We start from the raw sequence: 18,565 nt of genomic DNA on the forward strand, positions 1-18,565 counted from the left end.
TTCAACAGAAAACTCTTGTAATGATGGAACTATGAATTTTCTTAGATAAAACATTAGCCCAAAGGCCAAGAGTATTGTATGAATTCATAGACACTGTGACAGTTTGGGCTTTTCAAATACTATCTTTATGTTAAAACAGCCCAGTGACAGTTGCTCTACCAATCTGAAATTTTCATCTTTCACTTTTATTTTACAGAGATAATGTAGCCCAGGTCTAGCAATCAATGTTGATCGTGTTAAATTATATACTTCAATTTAATAGGATTTCCACTACATTTTCACTCTATCATTTAGTTAAAAAATACAGTACACGGTAACCCACTAAAAAAATGTATTTATATTTAAATTATAAACTAAAGGAGAGATATTAGGCAATTACAATACAGTACAAGCGGCATTTTGGAATGCATACAACCAAATGTCCACTTAGAGAGCTTGTTGCTTCTTCTTATAGTCTAAGCATGATGTATTCTCTTGCCATGTTCCTCATTAGAGAGTTTTATGTTAATTACATAAACCAAGCAGTCATGAAGTCTTTAGATTGAACAAGTTTTAGAAATCCAATTAAAGCTCTAGACTCTGCACCGAGAGATTAAATTTATATCCCAATTTTCCTTTCATGTGGGAATCAAATGAATTTTAATAGAAATGTCCACAAGTGACACAATGATTATGTTCAAGACACATTTGCCTAATTGGTTAATCAGATGAAACTCATCCAAAATTAATATTAGATTTACAAACTATGTAATGATTATGACAGGCGAACATTGCGAGCACATAAAGATACATCCTTAACAACAGCTTGGAACCTGACTGCTTTTCTGCACACTGATCAGTTGTCATTGGCTTGAAATGAATGAGTGCATATTTATATCAGACACTGCACATTACATATTGATGAAATTTATGTAACAATTCCTAATTCTGAATTTGATGGCAAGAACTGATTTATAGAATCCTAGCCTGTTAACATGTGCTGAACACAGGAACTGGTAGTTAAACTTAGTACTTTAACCTAACTAACCTCATTCACATGGACATAGGCAACTAACCCTGATTTGAATTAGAGGAAAGCAGTGAACGTTTTAACCCTTGCTTGGCAAAACTTCTCACAGTGATTTAAAAAATGGTCAAATTTGATTCATTCAGAGTTCTGACACTTTAACTAGGTTGTTAGACAAAGGTTCATAGACAAACTAGTTGAAAATAAAACTGTTTTGTTCTTTGTGTGAATAAAATAACTCCAGCCCATCCATTACTCTGGAACAATATTACCTTATGGTGAATTGAAATTTTATAAACTCCCTCAATAGCTCAACAGATAAAGGTACAGGTTAGTGTAAGGCAAAGAGGTACAGTACAAATGCTGATTTTGACCCCCTGATCTATGATAATAATTCAGTCAGTTTTAACATAATTATGGAAAAGGACAGAGATAGAACAGGAGTTAGAGTTCTCAATTGGCGCAAGGCCGGTTTTACGAAGTGAAAGTGGACTGGATACAGCTACTTAAGGTAAATCAGAGTCAGAGCAGTGGGAGGCATTCAAAGGGGAGATTCAAGGGGTTCAGAGTAAACATGTTCCCACAAAGAAAAAGGGTGAGGTAGCCAAATCTAGAGCTCCATGGATGTCAAGGAGCTTACAAGGTAAGATAAGGCAGAAAAGGAAAGCTTATGTCCGACACCAAGAACTCAATACTACAGAAAGCCGAGAGGAGTATAGAAAGTGGAGGGGTGAAAACAAAAAGGAAATTAGGAAAGCAAAGAGAGGGCATGAAAGAATATTGGCAAGCAAAATCAAGGTGAACCCAAAAATGTTTTATCGATACATTAAGAGTAAGAGGATAACTAAGGAGAGACTAGGACCCAAAAGGTAACCTATGTGTCGGGGTGGAAGATTTTGGTATGTTTCTTAATGAATACTTCGCGTCTGTCTTTACAAAAGAGGGGACAATGCAGATATTGTAGTTAAGGAGGAAGAGTGTGAAGTAGTGAAGTATTGAATGTGATAAACATAGGGAGTGAGGAAGTATTAATGGGATTAGCATCCTTGAAAGTTGATAAATCACCAGGGCCAGATGAAATGTACCCTAGGCTGTAAAAATAAGCAAGAGACAAAATAGCAGAAGGTCTGACCATCATTTTCCAGTCCTCACTGGATACAGGTGTGGTGCCGAAGGATTGGAGAACTGCTAACGTCGTACCTCTGTTTAAAAAGGGAACGAGGGATAGACCGAATAATTACAGGCCAGTCAGTCTAACCTCAGTAATGGACAAATTATTGGAATCTATTCTGAGAGACAGGATAAACTGTCACTTAGAAAGGCACAGGTTAATCAAGGATAGTCAGCATGGATTTGCTAAGGGAAGATCTTGTTTGACCAACTTGATTGAATTTTTTGAAGAAGGAACAAGGAATACAGATGAAGGATAGTGCAGTTGATGTGGTCTTATGGATTTTAGCAAGGCTTTTGACAAGGTCCCACATGGCAGACTGGTTAAAAAAATAAAATCCCATGGGATCCAGGGAAATGCAGCAAGCTGGATACAAAATTGGCTCAGTGGTAGGAAACAAAGGGTAATTGTTGACGGATGTTTTAGGGACTGCAGGGCTGTTTCCAGTGGCATTCCGCAGAACTGGGTCCCCTGCTTTTTGTGGTAAATATTAACGATATGGACGTAAATATAGGGGGCATGATGAAGAAGTTTGCAGATGACACAAAGATTGGCCATGTGGTAGATAGCGAGGAGGATAGCTGTCGGCTGCAGGAAGATATTGATGGTCTGGTCAGATGGGCAGAAAAGTGGCAAATGGAATTAAACCTGGAGAAGTGTGAGGTGATGCATTTGGGGAGGTCAAACAAGGCAAACGAATACACAATTAATGGGAAAATACTGAGAAGTGCAAAGGAAGTGAGGGACCATGGAGTGAATGTCCACAGATCCCTGAAGGTAGCAGGACAGGTTGATAAGGTGGTTAAGAAGGCATATGGAATCCTTTCCTTTATTAGCTGAGGTATAGAATATAAGAGCAGGGAGGTTATGCTGGAACTGTATAACTCATTGGTTTGGCCACAATTTGAGTACTGTGTGCAGTTCTGGTCACCTCATTACAGAAAGGATGCAATTGCACTACAGAGGGTACAGAGGAGATTTATGAGGATGTTGCCAGGACTGCAAAAATGCAGCTATGGGGAAAGATTGAATAGGCTGGGGCTGTTCTCCTTCGAACAGAGAAGGCTGAGGGGAGATCTGATTGAAATGTGCAAAATTTTGAGGGGCCTGGATAGAGTGGAGGTGAAGGGTCTATTCACCTTAGTAGAGAGGTCAGTGATGAGGAGGCATAGATTTAAAGTGATTGGTAAAAAGAATTAGAGGTGAGATGAGGAAAAACATTTTCCCCAGATGGTGGTGATGGTCTGGAACTCACTACCTCAAAGGGTAGTTGAGGCAGAGACCCTCAACTCATTCAAAAGGAGTCTGGATATGCACCTCAAGTGCTGTAATCTGCAGGGCTACAGACCAAATGCTGGAAAGTGGGATTAGAATAGGTGGATCGTTTTTCGGTCGGCACAGACATGATGGGCCAAGTGGCCTCTTTCTGTGCCTTAAACATAAGAACTAGGAGTAGGAGTAGGCAATTCAGCCCCTCGAGCCTGCTCCACCATTCAATACGATCATAGCTGATCTCATTTTGACCTCAACTCCACTTTCCTGCCCGTTCTCCATAACCCTTCAACCCATTACTAATTAAAAATCTGTCTATCTCCTCCTTAAATTTACTCAATATCCTGGCATCCACCGCACTCTGGGCTAGTGAATTCCACAGACTCACAACCCTTTGAGAGAAGTAATTTCTCCTCATCTCTGTTTTAAATTTGCTACCCCTTATCCTAAAACTATGACTTCTCATTCTAGATTACCCCACAAGAGGAAACATCCTCTGTTTGTCTACTTTGTCAATCTCCTTAATCATCTTATATACCTCAATTAGATCAGCTCTCATTCTTCTAAACTCTAGAGAGCAAAGGCCTAAACTGCTCAATCTCTTTTCATAAGAAACCTCTCATCTCTGGAATCAATCTAGTGAACCTCCTTTGAACTGCCTCCAGTGCAACTACATCCCTCCTCAAGTAAGGGGACCAAAACTGTACACAATACTCCAGGTGAGATCTCGCTAATGCCTTGTACAGTTGCAGCAACACTTCCCTACTTTTATACTCTATTCCTATAGCAATAAATGCCAAAATTCCATTTTGCCTTCCTTATTACCTGCTGCACCTGCATACTAGTTTTCAGCGAATCATGCACGAGGACACCCAGATCCCTCTGCACTGAAGCACTCTGAAGTTTCTCTCCATTTCGTAATAATTTGCCTTTCTATTCTTTCGACCAAAATGGATAACCTCACACTTATCCACGTTCAGCTCCATCTGCCTAATTTTGGCCCATTCACCGAACCTATCCATATCCATTTGTAAATTTCTTATTTCTTTATTGCAACTTACTATCCCACCTATTTTAGTGTCATCTGCAAATTTGGCTATAGTACCTTCTATCCCTGCATCCACGTCATTCATATTGATTGTAAATAGTTGGGGCCTGAGGAGCGAACCCTGTAGCACCCCATTAAAGACCCATTTATCCCGACTCTCTGTTTTCTGTTGGTTAGCCAATCCTCTATCCAAGCTAATAAATTGCCCCTAACCCTATGTATCTTACCTTGTGTATTAACCTTTTGTGCGGCACCTTATCAAATGCCTTCTGGAAGTCCAGATATACTACATCTACAGGATCCCCATTTGCTTGTTCCAGCAAACTTTCTATGATTCTATTCTATGATAGGTTATTTGACTTCAGACAAACTGACATTAAGGGAATACAGTTGCACTAGGGGTGCTAACCCTCTAGGATTGCTCTGGAGTCTCCAGGAATTAAAGACTAATCTTCTGGACACTCCTGCAAGCAATTCAAGAGAAATATCATCGGGGCATTAAAAATCATGTGTTTTTAAAAAATAATCTTCGAAAACTTTAGCTTATTACTTATAGAAAGATCAGACTTGTGGAAAAAAGGCTATTTGACAGTCATGAATCACGCAATCAAGTAAAGAGGAGTCTATTCACTGTCCAATTTGCATGGGAAGCCATTGCACCACAAGGATGGGCATGTTGGGCAACCAGTGTGGGGATTGGAAAGGTTGACAACAGGAAGTCATGTGATGACACCTCCTGGAATGTCTAGCCAGGGTTGGCAACCCTAAGTTGGGCTCAGGACCCCTGGGCTAGGGATGAAAAATAATCAGCTGGAATATTCCAACTCTGCTGGAAAATGTGCATATGTGGACATTTGGTGAGACAGAAAAGGCCTTAGTTACAATCCCCTAACAGATAAATAATGAAGAACACTATTGGTTCTGAACCCCATGGGGATCTCGCCATCTCCTGCATAACTTTGGCAGAAACCCTGGAGAACCAACATCACTGTTCATTTTTTTTTAGCAGTTTACACTGTTTCTGTGGTGTTCTGCCAATGTTCCCCTAGAGAACCCCCAATGAAATTCCAGGTGTCGCTAAAGTCACTCGGGTTGAGTGGTCACTCAGGTGAGATACCAAGTGGAAGGAATCTGTTCTGGAACAGGAACTCAACAGGAGCCAGAATTTGGTTGGGGGTGGGGGGAGGGAGGAGAAGAAGGAGAGAAGAAAAATTCTTGCGGGAAAAGTCTTTATGATGTTACTTGTTGGGTTATTGCTTTCGTCAGCAATAAGGTACTAGACAATCTTGAGTTGAATGGGTTCTTTACTGTGAAGTAACAACTTTACAAGAGAGCTCTATAATACACGTGCAACTAGGTGACTAACACGGTGAACTATCATATGTTGGTTGTGTCACTTCCTGTGTGAAATCATGTGTGAAATAGTCGAACTATTAAAGTGATATCACAACATTAATAACCAACTTTTTTGCTGTTTCATGGTTATGTTATTCCCGGTCTGATTAACAGCAATTAAATACTGCCTCATTTTGTTATCTGTGATATTGTGGACATCCGATCTTTTCTAGTAGTCTGAAGAGACCACGTCTGCTGACGAGGTCGGATGTCCACCAAAGCTATTAAGTATCATCACCTCATTCCATGACAATATGAAAGGCACAATTCAACATGGTGGCTCCTCATCAGAGCCCTTTCCTATCCTGAGTGGTGTGAAACAGGGCTGTGTTCTCGCACCCACACTTTTTGGGATTTTCTTCTCCCTGCTGCTTTCACATGCGTTCAAATCCTCTGAAGAAGGAATTTTCCTCCACACAAGATCAGGGGGCAGGTTGTTCAACCTTGCCCGTCTAAGAGCGAAGTCCAAAGTACGGAAAGTCCTCATCAGAGAACTCCTCTTTGCTGACGATGCTGCTTTAACATCTCACACTGAAGAATGCCTGCAGAGTCTCATCGACAGGTTTGCGTCTGCCTGCAATGAATTTGGCCTAACCATCAGCCTCAAGAAAACGAACATCATGGGGCAGGATGTCAGAAATGCTCCATCCATCAATATTGGCGACCACGCTCTGGAAGTGGTTCAAGAGTTCACCTACCTAGGCTCAACTATCACCAGTAACCTGTCTCTAGATGCAGAAATCAACAAGCGCATGGGTAAGGCTTCCACTGCTATGTTCAGACTGGCCAAGAGAGTGTGGGAAAATGGCGCACTGACACGGAACACAAAAGTCCGAGTGTATCAGGCCTGTGTCCTCAGTACCTTGCTCTACGGCAGCGAGGCCTGGACAACGTATGCCAGCCAAGAGCGACGTCTCAATTCATTCCATCTTCGCTGCCTTCGGAGAATACTTGGCATCAGGTGGCAGGACTATATCTCCAACACAGAAGTCCTTGAAGCGGCCAACATCCCCAGCTTATACACATTACTGAGTCAGCGGCGCTTGAGATGGCTTGGCCATGTGAGCCGCATGGAAGATGGCAGGATCCCCAAAGACACATTGTACAGCGAGCTCGCCACTGGTATCAGACCCACCGGCCGTCCATGTCTCCGTTATAAAGACGTCTGCAAACGCGACATGAAATCGTGTGACATTGATCACAAGTCGTGGGAGTCAGTTGCCAGCATTCGCCAGAGCTGGCGGGCAGCCATAAAGACAGGGCTAAATTGTGGCGAGTCGAAGAGACTTAGTAGTTGGCAGGAAAAAAGACAGAGGCGCAAGGGGAGAGCCAACTGTGCAACAGCCCCAACAAACAAATTTCTCTGCAGCACCTGTGGAAGAGCCTGTCACTCCAGAATTGGCCTTTATAGCCACTCCAGGCGCTGCTTCACAAACCACTGACCACCTCCAGGCGCGTATCCATTGTCTCTCGAGATAAGGAGGCCCAAAAGAAAGATATTGTGGCTAAAGCCTGGCTTCCCGACCGAACCCGACGAAACCCGACTACATGTGTCGGGTTTGGGTCGGGTCGGGTCTATATTAGTCGGCCAGCATTCGGGCTCGGGTCGGTTCAGGCTGGACTGAACTGTTTTGTTCTGTTTTTTTTTCTAGTCTATGATCTTTTTCAGTTACAAAAATATGTTTGTTATTTTCGGGTTGGGTTGGGAATTTCAAAAAATTAAGGGACTTGGGCCTGGATTGGTTTCAGGTTGGCTGTTGTCGGGTCGGGCCCGGGTTGGGTTTTAATTTTATACCTGAGCCAAGCTTTAATTGTGGCTACAGGTTTGCTTACAATTTGTCCACAACGACTTTAAAAATCATTTGGAAGGCTAGTATATGCCATTATTTTTCAGTAATAATTAATCTACATTGTCTGTTTCAGCATTAGTTTCCACACTTTCTTGTGCAGTGTTTTGATTTTTGCAGAACCATTAACCTCGACTGAAACTACAATACCACCAATGCCAAAAAAATTGTTTTCTCGGTTGCCCCATTTCAGGATGAAGATCAGGCACAACATTATTTTGCTGGTATCTGTTTTCCCAAAGCCAAATGATTGTAATGTGATATAAAAGCAAAATACTGCAGATGCTGGAAATCTGAAATAAAAACAAGAAATGCTGGAAATACTCCGCAGGTCTGGCAGCATCTGTGGAGAGAGAAGCAGAGTTAACATTTCAGGTCAGTGACCCTTCTTCAGAACTGACAAATATTAGAAATGTAAAAGATTTTAAGCAAGTAAAGCGGGAGTTAGGGCAAGAGATAACAAAAGAGGTGTTGATAGGACAAGGTCATAGAGAATAACTGACCAGAAGGTCATGGAGCAAAGGCAAACGGTATGTTAATGGTGTGGTGAAAGACAAAGCGTTAGTACAGAGGGTGTGAATAGACTGTAAAGCACAAGGCACTCCAAGTACAAACATTAAAAATTTAAAAATTAAACTGGAACAGTGGGTAGGCACAGTAGAAACAAACTAAACACACTAAAAAACCCAAAATAAAATAACCAAATAAAAAAGACCTAAAATAAAATAACCCAATAAAAAAGAAAAAAGTAAAAAGAAGAAAAGAAAAAATAACTAAACGTAAAAAGGGGGGGCCCGCCATGCTCTGAAATTATTGAATTCAATGTTCAGTCCAGCAGGCTGTAGCGTGCCTAATCGGTAAATGAGATGCTGTTCCTTGAGCTTGAGTTGATGTTCATTGGAACAGTGCAGCAATCCCAGGACAGAAATGTGAGCATGAGAGCAGGGGTGGGGAGCTGTTGAAATGGCCAGCAACCAGAAGCTCGGGGTTATGCTTACGGACTGAGCGGAGGTGTTCTGCAAAGTGGTTGCCCAATCTGCATTTGGTCTCCCCAGTGTAGAGGAGACCACATTGTGAGCAGCGAATACAGTATACTAAATTGAAAGAAGTACAAGTAAATCGCTGCTTCACCTGAAAGGAGTGTTTGGCACCTTGGATATTGAGGAGAGAGGAGGTAAATGGGCAGGTATTACACGTCCTGCGATTACAGGGTAAGGTGTCATGGGAAGGGGACGAGGTGGTGGGGGTGATGGAGGAGTGGACGAGGGTGTCGTGGAGGGAACAATCTCTTTGGAATGCTGACAGGGGAAGGGAGGGGAAGATGCGTTTGGTAGTGGCATCATGCTAGATGTGGCGGAGGTGGCGGAGGATGATCCTTCGGATATGGAGGCGGGTGGGGTGGAAAGTAAGGACAAGGGGAACCCTGTCGTGGTTCTGGGAGGGGAAGGGGTGAGGGTAGAGATGTGGGAAATGGGCCGGACACGGTTGAGGGCTCTGTCAACCACAGTGAGGGGAATCCTCGGCTGAGGAAAAAGGAAGACATATCAGAAACGCTGTCATGGAAGGTTGCATCATCAGAGCAAATGCGTTGGAGATGGAGAAACTGGGAGAATGGAATGGAGTCCTTACAGGAGGCAGGGTGTGAAGAAGTGTAGTCGAGGTAACTGTGGGAGTCGGTGGGCTTATAATGAATATTAGTAGACAGCCTATCCCCAGAGATAGAGACAGAGAAGTCGAGAAAGGAAAGGAAAGTGTCGGAGCTGGATCATGTAAAGGTGAGAGAAGGGTGGAAATTAGAAGCAAAGTTGATAAAGTTTTCTAGTTCTGGGTGGGAGCAGGAAACGGCACCTATACCAGAAAAAGAGTTGGCGGAGGGGGCCTGAATAGGACTGGAACAAGGAATGTTCGACATATCCCACAAAAAGATAGGCATAACTAGGACCCATGCGGGTACCCATAGCAACACCTTTTACTTGAAGGAAGTGAGTGGAGTTGAAGGAGAAGTTGTTCAATGTGAGACCAAGTTCAGCCAGGTGGAGGAGGGTGGTGGTGGATGGGGACTGGTTGGACCTCTGTTCAAGGAAGAAACGGAGTGCCCTTAGACCATCCTGGTGGGGGATGGAGATTAGACGTCCATAGTGAAGAGGAGGTGATTAGGACCAGGAACTGGCGGGGCTAAAGTGTGGCGAGTCGAAGAGACTTAGCAGTTGACATGAAAAAAGACAGAAGCGCAAGGAGAGCCAACTGCGTAACAGCCCCGACAACCAATTTTATCTGCAGCACCTGTGGAAGAGTCTGTCACTCTAGAATTGGCCTTTATTGCCACTCCGGGCACTATTCCACAAACCACTGACCACCTCCAGGCGCTTACCCATTGTCTCTCGAGACAAGGAGGCCAAAGAAGATGTGGAGAGGAGGCGATTAGGACCAGGAAACTGGAAATTGTCAAAATGGTGCAGGGCGTCAGAAGAGTCACAGATGCTGCCAGACCTGCTGAGTATTTCCAGCATTTCTTGATTGTAATGTGAACTGCCTGAAGTTGTGTGCGTTAAGACATCTCATATTACATGTTAGAAAATGTTATTGAAGGGATTTCATTTGGTTCATAGCTTCACTATTTCTCCCTGGCATTCTTGGCGATGGCTCGTAATTGTTTTCTTGTCGGCTTCAGTGTGTTGCTCCCCCGATCTACATATAAACATTTGTAAAATTAACATAATGTAAAGATAGTATGTCTGTATGTAGCTGGTAGAGAGTGACAGAACCATGTTCCTCTCCTTGTACAAGAAAGTCTGCAACCCCTTTACAGGAACTGTGGTGCTCTCGAGCCAAGGAAGGGGAAATTTCAATTTGCACGGTTTGGTGGAAATTTTCAATATGCGTGAAAAAAACTAGTTGGATCGGAGCGCACTAGGACCGGGTGGTGTCCTTTTCGTGGATTTCTCTGGCGGGGAGGATTAATTGAGTTACCGGTAGAGTTGGAGGAGGCGCTGTGGCCATCTTAAAGCAGAGATTATGTGAGTGAGAAACGGAGCAGCTACCGAGCTGCGAATAGCGCACTTGCACACACACACACACACACAGATAGATCTATGTATATAGTACATCGGCGCACACAGAGATAGAGCTACAGACACAATAGCTGCAGCAGTGGGAAGCACAGCAGCTCATAAATCTGCTCAGTTCTGCGGAGCACATCCAAACCACAGGCACTGACTGGGGTTCAATCCTTTCTCTCCACCTGGTTTATCATCAAAAAGCCCGACTAAATGCGAAAGAAAGGTTTATGAAGAGCGGATAATCGTGCTTGTGGTGGAGTGGAGGACTTTATATAAAGAGGACATACGCTTTATCTGCCCGGCTTTGAAATTTAACACGGGAAGTGAGTGTGAGGAGCTGGACTTCAGATTTTTAAAAAACAAAAAAAGATGGGTGGAACGGCGAAGTGGTGCTGGGATCTAGTCTTTTCGCTGGTATTATTTCTCGGGGTTCTGCTCCCGTTTTCCAGTACTCTGATGTACACGAACCACTGGGCTGTGAGGATAACCGGAGGAAGTGAAGAAGCCAATACAATAGCGAGTAAATACGGATACAGAAACTTGGGACAGGTAAGGTGCTTTTGGAGCAAATTTATTCTAAACAGACAATTCGCGCATCTGGCTTGGTGTCCCTCTATGTCCGGAACTGCTCATGTCGATCGCTGACACTCCATCGCTCTCAGCTTTAGATTTTATTTCCACACACAGGCAGCACTGACACAGATTCGTTCCTTTAACTTGTGATTCTCCCGCTGGAATCAAGTAGATTGTAATTCAGGATTAATAGTGAACTTAGTCTGCAATGAGTGGTTTTCTTGACGAAATTGTTTTAATTGGATTACAGTTTGCATATTTAAAAAGAAAGCTATAAGAAAAGGTTAAAGGTTTCCAGATCACACCTGGCTTTCAAGGTTATTTATTTCAAGCAGCTCCTTTCTCAGGTGGATCAGCACAGGTGTGTGAGGCGGCCAGTGTTACACCGGATCCGCAGAGGGACAGCGGGGGCTCAGCTCAGCTCAGACACACACTCCGGTCCCTTTTCTTTTGTGCTGACGATGTTGTTTTTAAAATTTCTATTAATGGGGTGTAGGGAGACGTGTAGACATAAGGCTGAGCAAAAAAAAACAACTTAATGTTTGATGCCCCGTGATTTATCAGAGTAGAGTAACTCTGGAGCGGGGGAAGCTTCCCGCTGTTTCGCAATGGTGAGTGAGTGAGGACTTTGAGATTGTTGTCGCTCTGCCGGCACTACAGCCTGGCCAGAGATGGCACTTCATTAACGCCAATTAAATCGCCCGGCTACAGCAGGACACCGCTTCCACCTCACCTTTTTAAAGGTTGAGTCTTTTAGATTTAAAGAAAAAACTCCAGCTTTAAACATTCTGAATCTCCACTCCGTTCACATGTGCTGCGGGCTGGTTTAATGCAAATCCAATCTGCACATCAACTGATTAACCGAGTTCCATTGAAGAATTTAGTTTCACATTGGTCTCCGTTTATCTGGCAACGCTTTTCTTTTCCACACCTGCATTGTTTAAAGCTACAGTTACACCGTCTCCTTTTGACAAAAAAAATGCTTGTTCTGTGCACAGGTGACATTTAACATCCGAGTAGTATGTTTTGACATCTATATTTCTTTTACAGATTGCATTTATATAGAACATAATATTAGGTCCCAACGTGGTTGAGGTTAAAGCAGAGGTGTCACATTAGAGTTGAGAGATAACTGAATGCAGGCTTGAAGAGTTAAGTTTTGAGAATGCTATCTCTTTTAGTTTTAGTTTTTTAGTTTTAGAGATACAGCACTGAAACAGGCCCTTCGGCCCACCGAGTCTGTGCTGACCATCAACCACCCATTTATACTAATCCTACACTAATTCCTACCACATCCCCACCTGTCCAATCCTACACTAATTCCTACCACATCCCCACCTGTCCCTATATTTTCCCTACCACCTACCTATACTAGGGGCAATTTCTAATGGCCAATTTACCTATCAACCTGCAAGTCTTTGGCATGTGGGAGGAAACCGGAGCACCCGGAGGAAACCCACGCAGACACAGGGAGAACTTGCAAACTCCACACAGGCAGTACCCGGAATTGAACCCGGGTCGCTGGAGCTGTGAGACTGCGCTGCTAACCACTGCCCCACTGTGCCGCCCACTATCAAAAGCTATGTGGGAGAGGGTTTGAGTATGGGGCTAAGATGGCTTTAGGTTTTGCCACTGAAGGTGAAGCAGAGGGAGAGGATGTCAAACCTCACTCAAGTGGGAAGGACTTGTGCTAAGGTGATTGTAGAATAAGGCAGGGGTGAGGCCATGGATGGTTTTGTGGATAAGGGTTGGAAATTCAGGTGAGGATGGGGAGCCAATGATGGTTGATGAGGACACTTTTTATGTATTATGTTTGAAAATTAAGATGTGGGAAAAACATTCAGATTGGTGACTGCTTTACTAGTTGGTTGGCATCTTTCCATCTACGAAACATGATCGACATGCAGCAAACAATCCATTTAGGTGGGGTGTATTGGTAAATGCATCACCACACTGCTTTCCTGTCTGTTTAGTAATAATTCAGTAGAATGCGATTCTGCTGTCCTCGTTCATTTCCCCAATTGTGGCAGGAGATTTGGTTCAACATGAAAGTAGCTCAGCACTCAGTTTACAGCAATAACTTACTTATATAAAGAACAAAGAAAATTACAGCACAGGAACAGGCCCTTCGGCCCTCCAAGCCTGCGCCGATCCAGATCCTCTACCTAAACATGTCGCCTATTTTCTAAGGGTCTGTATCTCTTTGCTTCCTGCCCATTCATGTATCTGTCTAGATACATCTTAAAAGACGCTATCGTGTTCGCATCTACCACCTCCGCTGGCAACGCGTTCCAGGCACCCACCACCCTCTGCGTAAAGAACTTTCCACACATATCCCCCCTAAACTTTTCCCCTCTCACTTTGAACTCATGACCCCTAGTATTTGAATCCCCCACTCTGGGGGAAAAAGCTTCTTGCTATCCACCCTGTCTATACCTCTCATGATTTTGTACACCTCAATCAGGTCCCCCCTCAACCTCCGCCTTTCTAATGAAAATAATCCTAATCTACTCAACCTCTCTTCATAGCTAGTTCCCTCCATACCAGGCAACATCCTGGTGAACCTCCTCTGCACCCTCTCCAAAGCATCCAAATCATTTTGGTAATGTGGCGACCAGAACTGCACGCAGTATTCCAAATGTGGCCGAACCAAAGTCCTATACAACTGTAACATGACCTGCCAACTCTTGTACTCAATACCTCGTCTGATGAAGGAAAGCATGCCGTATGCCTTCTTGACCACTCTATTTACCTGCGTTGCCACCTTCAGGGAACAATGGACCTGAACACCCAAATCTCTCTGTACATCAATTTTCCCCAGGACTTTTCCATTTACTGTATAGTTCACTCTTGAATTGGATCTTCCAAAATGCATCACCTCGCATTTACCCTGATTGAACTCCATCTGCCATTTCTCTGCCCAACTCTCCAATCTAATGTAATAAAACATCCCAAGGTGTTTCAGAGGCATTATAAAACAAAATATGACATTGAGCCACATAAAGAGATATTGAGTCAGATGACCAAAAGCCTGGTCACCAGAGGTAGGTTTTGAGGAGTACCGTAAAGGAGGAAAGTGAGGTGGAGAGGTGTAGGGAAGGTGTTCCAGAGCTTAGGGTTGGGCAACTGAAGGTGCAGCCACCATTGGTGGAGTGATTTTAAAATTGGGGATGCTCATGAGCCAGAGTTGGAGGAGCACAGATATCTGAGGGTTGCGAGGGCTTAAAGGAAGAAAGGCTTGCATTTATATAGTGCCTTTTCATGACCACCAAAGCATTTACAGCCAATGATGTATTTTTGAAGTGTAGTCACTGTTGTAATGTAGGAAACATGGCATCTAATTTCCGCACAGCAAGCTCCCACAAACAGCAATGTGATGACCAGATAATTTTTTTTTTAATGTTAATTGAGAGATAAGTATTGGCGGGGATGCTGGGGATAACTTCCCTGCTCTTCTTCACAGTGCCAAGGGATCTTTTACATCCACCTGAGAAGGCAGACAGGGCCTTAGTTTAACGTCTCATCTGAAAAAAGGCACCTCTGACAGTGCAGCACTCCCTCAGTACTGCACTGGAATGTGAGCCTAGATTGGTGTGCTCAAGTACCTGGAGTGGGGCTTGAACCCACAAACTTCTGACTTGGGCAAGAATATTACCCACAGAGCCTGGGCAAACACTTTGTAAGGAATTTTATTTTTTCTCTTGCCTATCCCCTTTTTTATTTTCCTCTCATGAAGAATTCTTCAAAGTATAGTTTCATAGATGATGGCAGTCCCCAGCTATTGGGAAAATGCACTACCTAGTGGGGCACAAAGCCATATAAATCAAGAAGACCGAGGTTCTGAGTTGTAATATACCTAAGCTGTTGTATTAGGAGCATTACAATTGGCTTCAGTGTTTCTGGGTTTATGAGTGGGGAAAATCAATGATCAGCAGAAGGATCTGTGGCTATCTCGTGAATCAAGAGAAGTGCGAATGGGCAGCTGATGGGACAGGATCTGTTTTGCTATGAATTAGTTCAATTGTGTGCTAACACTTACTGTCTTGGCTTCCATGGCTGCTTGCTTGTGAGAGCCACTCGAGGGTTACTGTCAACCATTGTACTGTGCCCCAGAATGAGTCATCCTCATCTTTTCCTTGGATAAGGAGAAGAGATAACTGGAAATAAAGTCTCCAAAACTTCTGGGACAGTAGAGAACAATCCTATACCATAAGATCTGCTTATTCACTGATGTTTTAGATGGAGTCAAATATTTTTGTCTACAAAATACACCATGAAAACTGTTCTCCTGAGTTATCTCAGGCACCCTAGCTTAAGCTTTTTTAAAATCTTGGTTACATTACTTTGGGAACTGGAATTGCTCTGAAATGCAGTCTATGTTGCTTAATGTAACAAGTTTTTGAAAACAAATTCCCTCCACCTTCTGAATGTGCTGACTCATGCTGGTCTATGGTTCCACTGGTGGCAATCCTCCAGTACCTCACTGAAGTGTTCATTTTTCATATGAGCTTATTGCTGATAGGATATTTGAATATGTGGAGAATCCAAGTTATGCCTGTCCTTGCTTGTTCTCTGTGTACACAACTGCACTTTTCGGCAGGGACTGAAGAAAGATCCAAGTTAGGAAATTCCTAGTTGTGGCGTAACATAACAATTAGTGATGCTTTTGCTCACTAATTGTTTGGACCAACAATTGGTATAGCTTAGTTACAAATGAACTAAGTCAAAATGACTGGACCATGATGCATTAGTTCATGCCATGTTTGCAAAAGCATTTGGCTGCCATATAATTGTAAACTGGATTTGGTACTGGATTATTTGATGTATATATACATAGTATCATTATTCTTTGGTTAACATAACTGTTCTGAACTGAAGACATTCACCATTGGTAGAATCAATTGTTTCAGATTCTGATTTGCAGAAGTCAACATAACTGAAGCATCTCCAGTTTATTTTAATGAGAAAAAAAACAAAGAACTGATGGCTTGGCTTGACTGAGTGTATTCTATAATCTATATTTTTAAGATTCTTTCTTTTGGGCCTCCTTATCTCGAGAGACAATGGATACGCGCCTGGAGGTGGTCAGTGGTTTGTGAAGCAGCGCCTGGAGTGGCTATAAAGGCCAATTCTGGAGTGACAGGCTCTTCCACAGGTGCTGCAGAGAAATTTGTTTGTTGGGGCTGTTGCACAGTTGGCTCTCCCCTTGCGCCTCTGTCTTTTTTCCTGCCAACTACTAAGTCTCTTCGACTCGCCACAATTTAGCCCTGTCTTTATGGCTGCCCGCCAGCTCTGGCGAATGCTGGCAACTGACTCCCACGACTTGTGATCAATGTCACACGATTTCATGTCGCGTTTGCAGACGTCTTTATAACGGAGACATGGACGGCCGGTGGGTCTGATACCAGTGGCGAGCTCACTGTACAATGTGTCTTTGGGGATCCTGCCATCTTCCATGCGGCTCACATGGCCAAGCCATCTCAAGCGCCGCTGACTCAGTAGTGTGTATAAGCTGGGGATGTTGGCCGCTTCAAGGACTTCTGTGTTGGAGATATAGTCCTGCCACCTGATGCCAAGTATTCTCCGAAGGCAGCGAAGATGGAATGAATTGAGACGTCGCTCTTGGCTGGCATACGTTGTCCAGGCCTCGCTGCCGTAGAGCAAGGTACTGAGGACACAGGCCTGATACACTCGGACTTTTGTGTTCCGTGTCAGTGCGCCATTTTCCCACACTCTCTTGGCCAGTCTGGACATGTATATTACATGTATATTAAACTGTTAATGAAACATGGGTCTATATAATGGAATAGTCTGCTTCTTGTAAAATATTTGTTCCCTGTTGAGATGTCCTTCATTGTGTAAAGATGGTTTATGTTCTATGAGCACTTTGAGTGTTGAATGTGTATAAAGTTTTGGAATTGATAGATGGTTGAAATAAGGGAGTGAATTATCCCTAAATGCATAATTTATGGTAGTATTAGTTTAAATTAGCAGTAAACACCTATCCACTGATACTAATCATCCATAAGTTGCACCTTATCTGGTATGTAAATGAATTATAGAAAAATTGAATATTTTCTATGGTTGATCAGTAATCCCAAATAGTAACAATTTTGGAGAAGCTCTTGATTCCCCAGTTATTTTTTAATGACAGCTTCTCCTTAATCTGATCCCAAAACTACTGTTAATTAAATCTACATTTTAGCTATATAAATAAACTATAAGCTGAAAATCTATTTTGAACATGATTCATACATCACAGAAATAAGCCTTTATTCTTGTTGAAAGTATGATTGTCACCACAGTCAGTGCACTATTATAATAAAAACAATTTTAGAAGTGCAGTTTCTTTCTTTTTAGTATTGCACTTTGTCCCTCCTACTCTTGTTATCACTCGCTTCTCCTTGCCTGGAGATTATATTGTTGTGCCCTTCCTGCAGCTGGGCTCTCATTTTGTTAACGCAGTGCAAACCATTCATTGTACTTGCAAACTACTTGTATCATAGTGTATGGTGAACTTATCCACTAAACCAAAGTGGTGTTTTGACTAGTATTCCTACCCAGATAATATCTAAACATTTTATTTAGAGCAGGACACAGAGTTTGCACTTTCAGTTCCTACTCTAGTAACTCTGGATCAAATTCCACCCAGTTTCCTCGTGAACCTCACCCCAAACTTTGTAATTTTACCTGGCGTGTTGAATATGCTGGAATCAGTACATGTGTTTTGCTTTTTACACCATCTAGAAAAGGACGGTTCTTTCACATTGACTCCAGTATGATTTCAGTTCCTGAGCTGGTGTGTTCCCAGTGTGTCTGTTAATGGAATATTAGTTGCCAATTTTCTGCAAAAATTCCATGTGTGACATGCTGGTTGCCAGTGGGGACATTTAAATATTGCTTCCTTTAGCTGGAGTTAGCTGGCTCTTGTGGTTAAATAGCACTCATTATGATTTATAAGATGATAGATTAAATTGTGGTAGAAATCTGAAAGTCACTCCACCTGATAGATTTTAATTTGGACCATTATATTGGAACTAACTTAATTAGGAGACTGACAAAGTGAATTAGGATGCTATTCTGTTTCCATTGGTTTAAATTGAACTCAATTGTTCGGGGTGGGGGAGGGGGGAAATGTCCGTGTGTTTTTAATTATCCACTATTCATTACTAATTGTCGGTTTTATTTGATGAG

The 18,565-nt window shown here is 42.8% G+C and overlaps 1 protein-coding gene across 4 annotated transcripts in view; it reads left to right on the top strand.

The window, feature by feature from the left end:
* Positions 1-10,721: 10,721 nt before the first annotated feature.
* The window catches only part of pcsk5b (proprotein convertase subtilisin/kexin type 5b), a 503,063-nt gene continuing 495,219 nt past the window's right edge, over positions 10,722-18,565 (top strand). For all 4 annotated transcript variants that reach the window (XM_068029979.1, XM_068029980.1, XM_068029981.1 and 1 more), the window contains exon 1: positions 10,722-11,347. In XM_068029979.1, the coding sequence (XP_067886080.1) occupies positions 11,168-11,347 (180 nt within the window). In that variant the 5' untranslated portion in view covers positions 10,722-11,167. The remainder of the gene's footprint in view (positions 11,348-18,565) is intronic.

The sequence above is a fragment of the Heterodontus francisci genome, chromosome 4 (genome assembly GCF_036365525.1).
Source record: "Heterodontus francisci isolate sHetFra1 chromosome 4, sHetFra1.hap1, whole genome shotgun sequence".
Taxonomy (NCBI): domain Eukaryota; kingdom Metazoa; phylum Chordata; class Chondrichthyes; order Heterodontiformes; family Heterodontidae; genus Heterodontus; species Heterodontus francisci.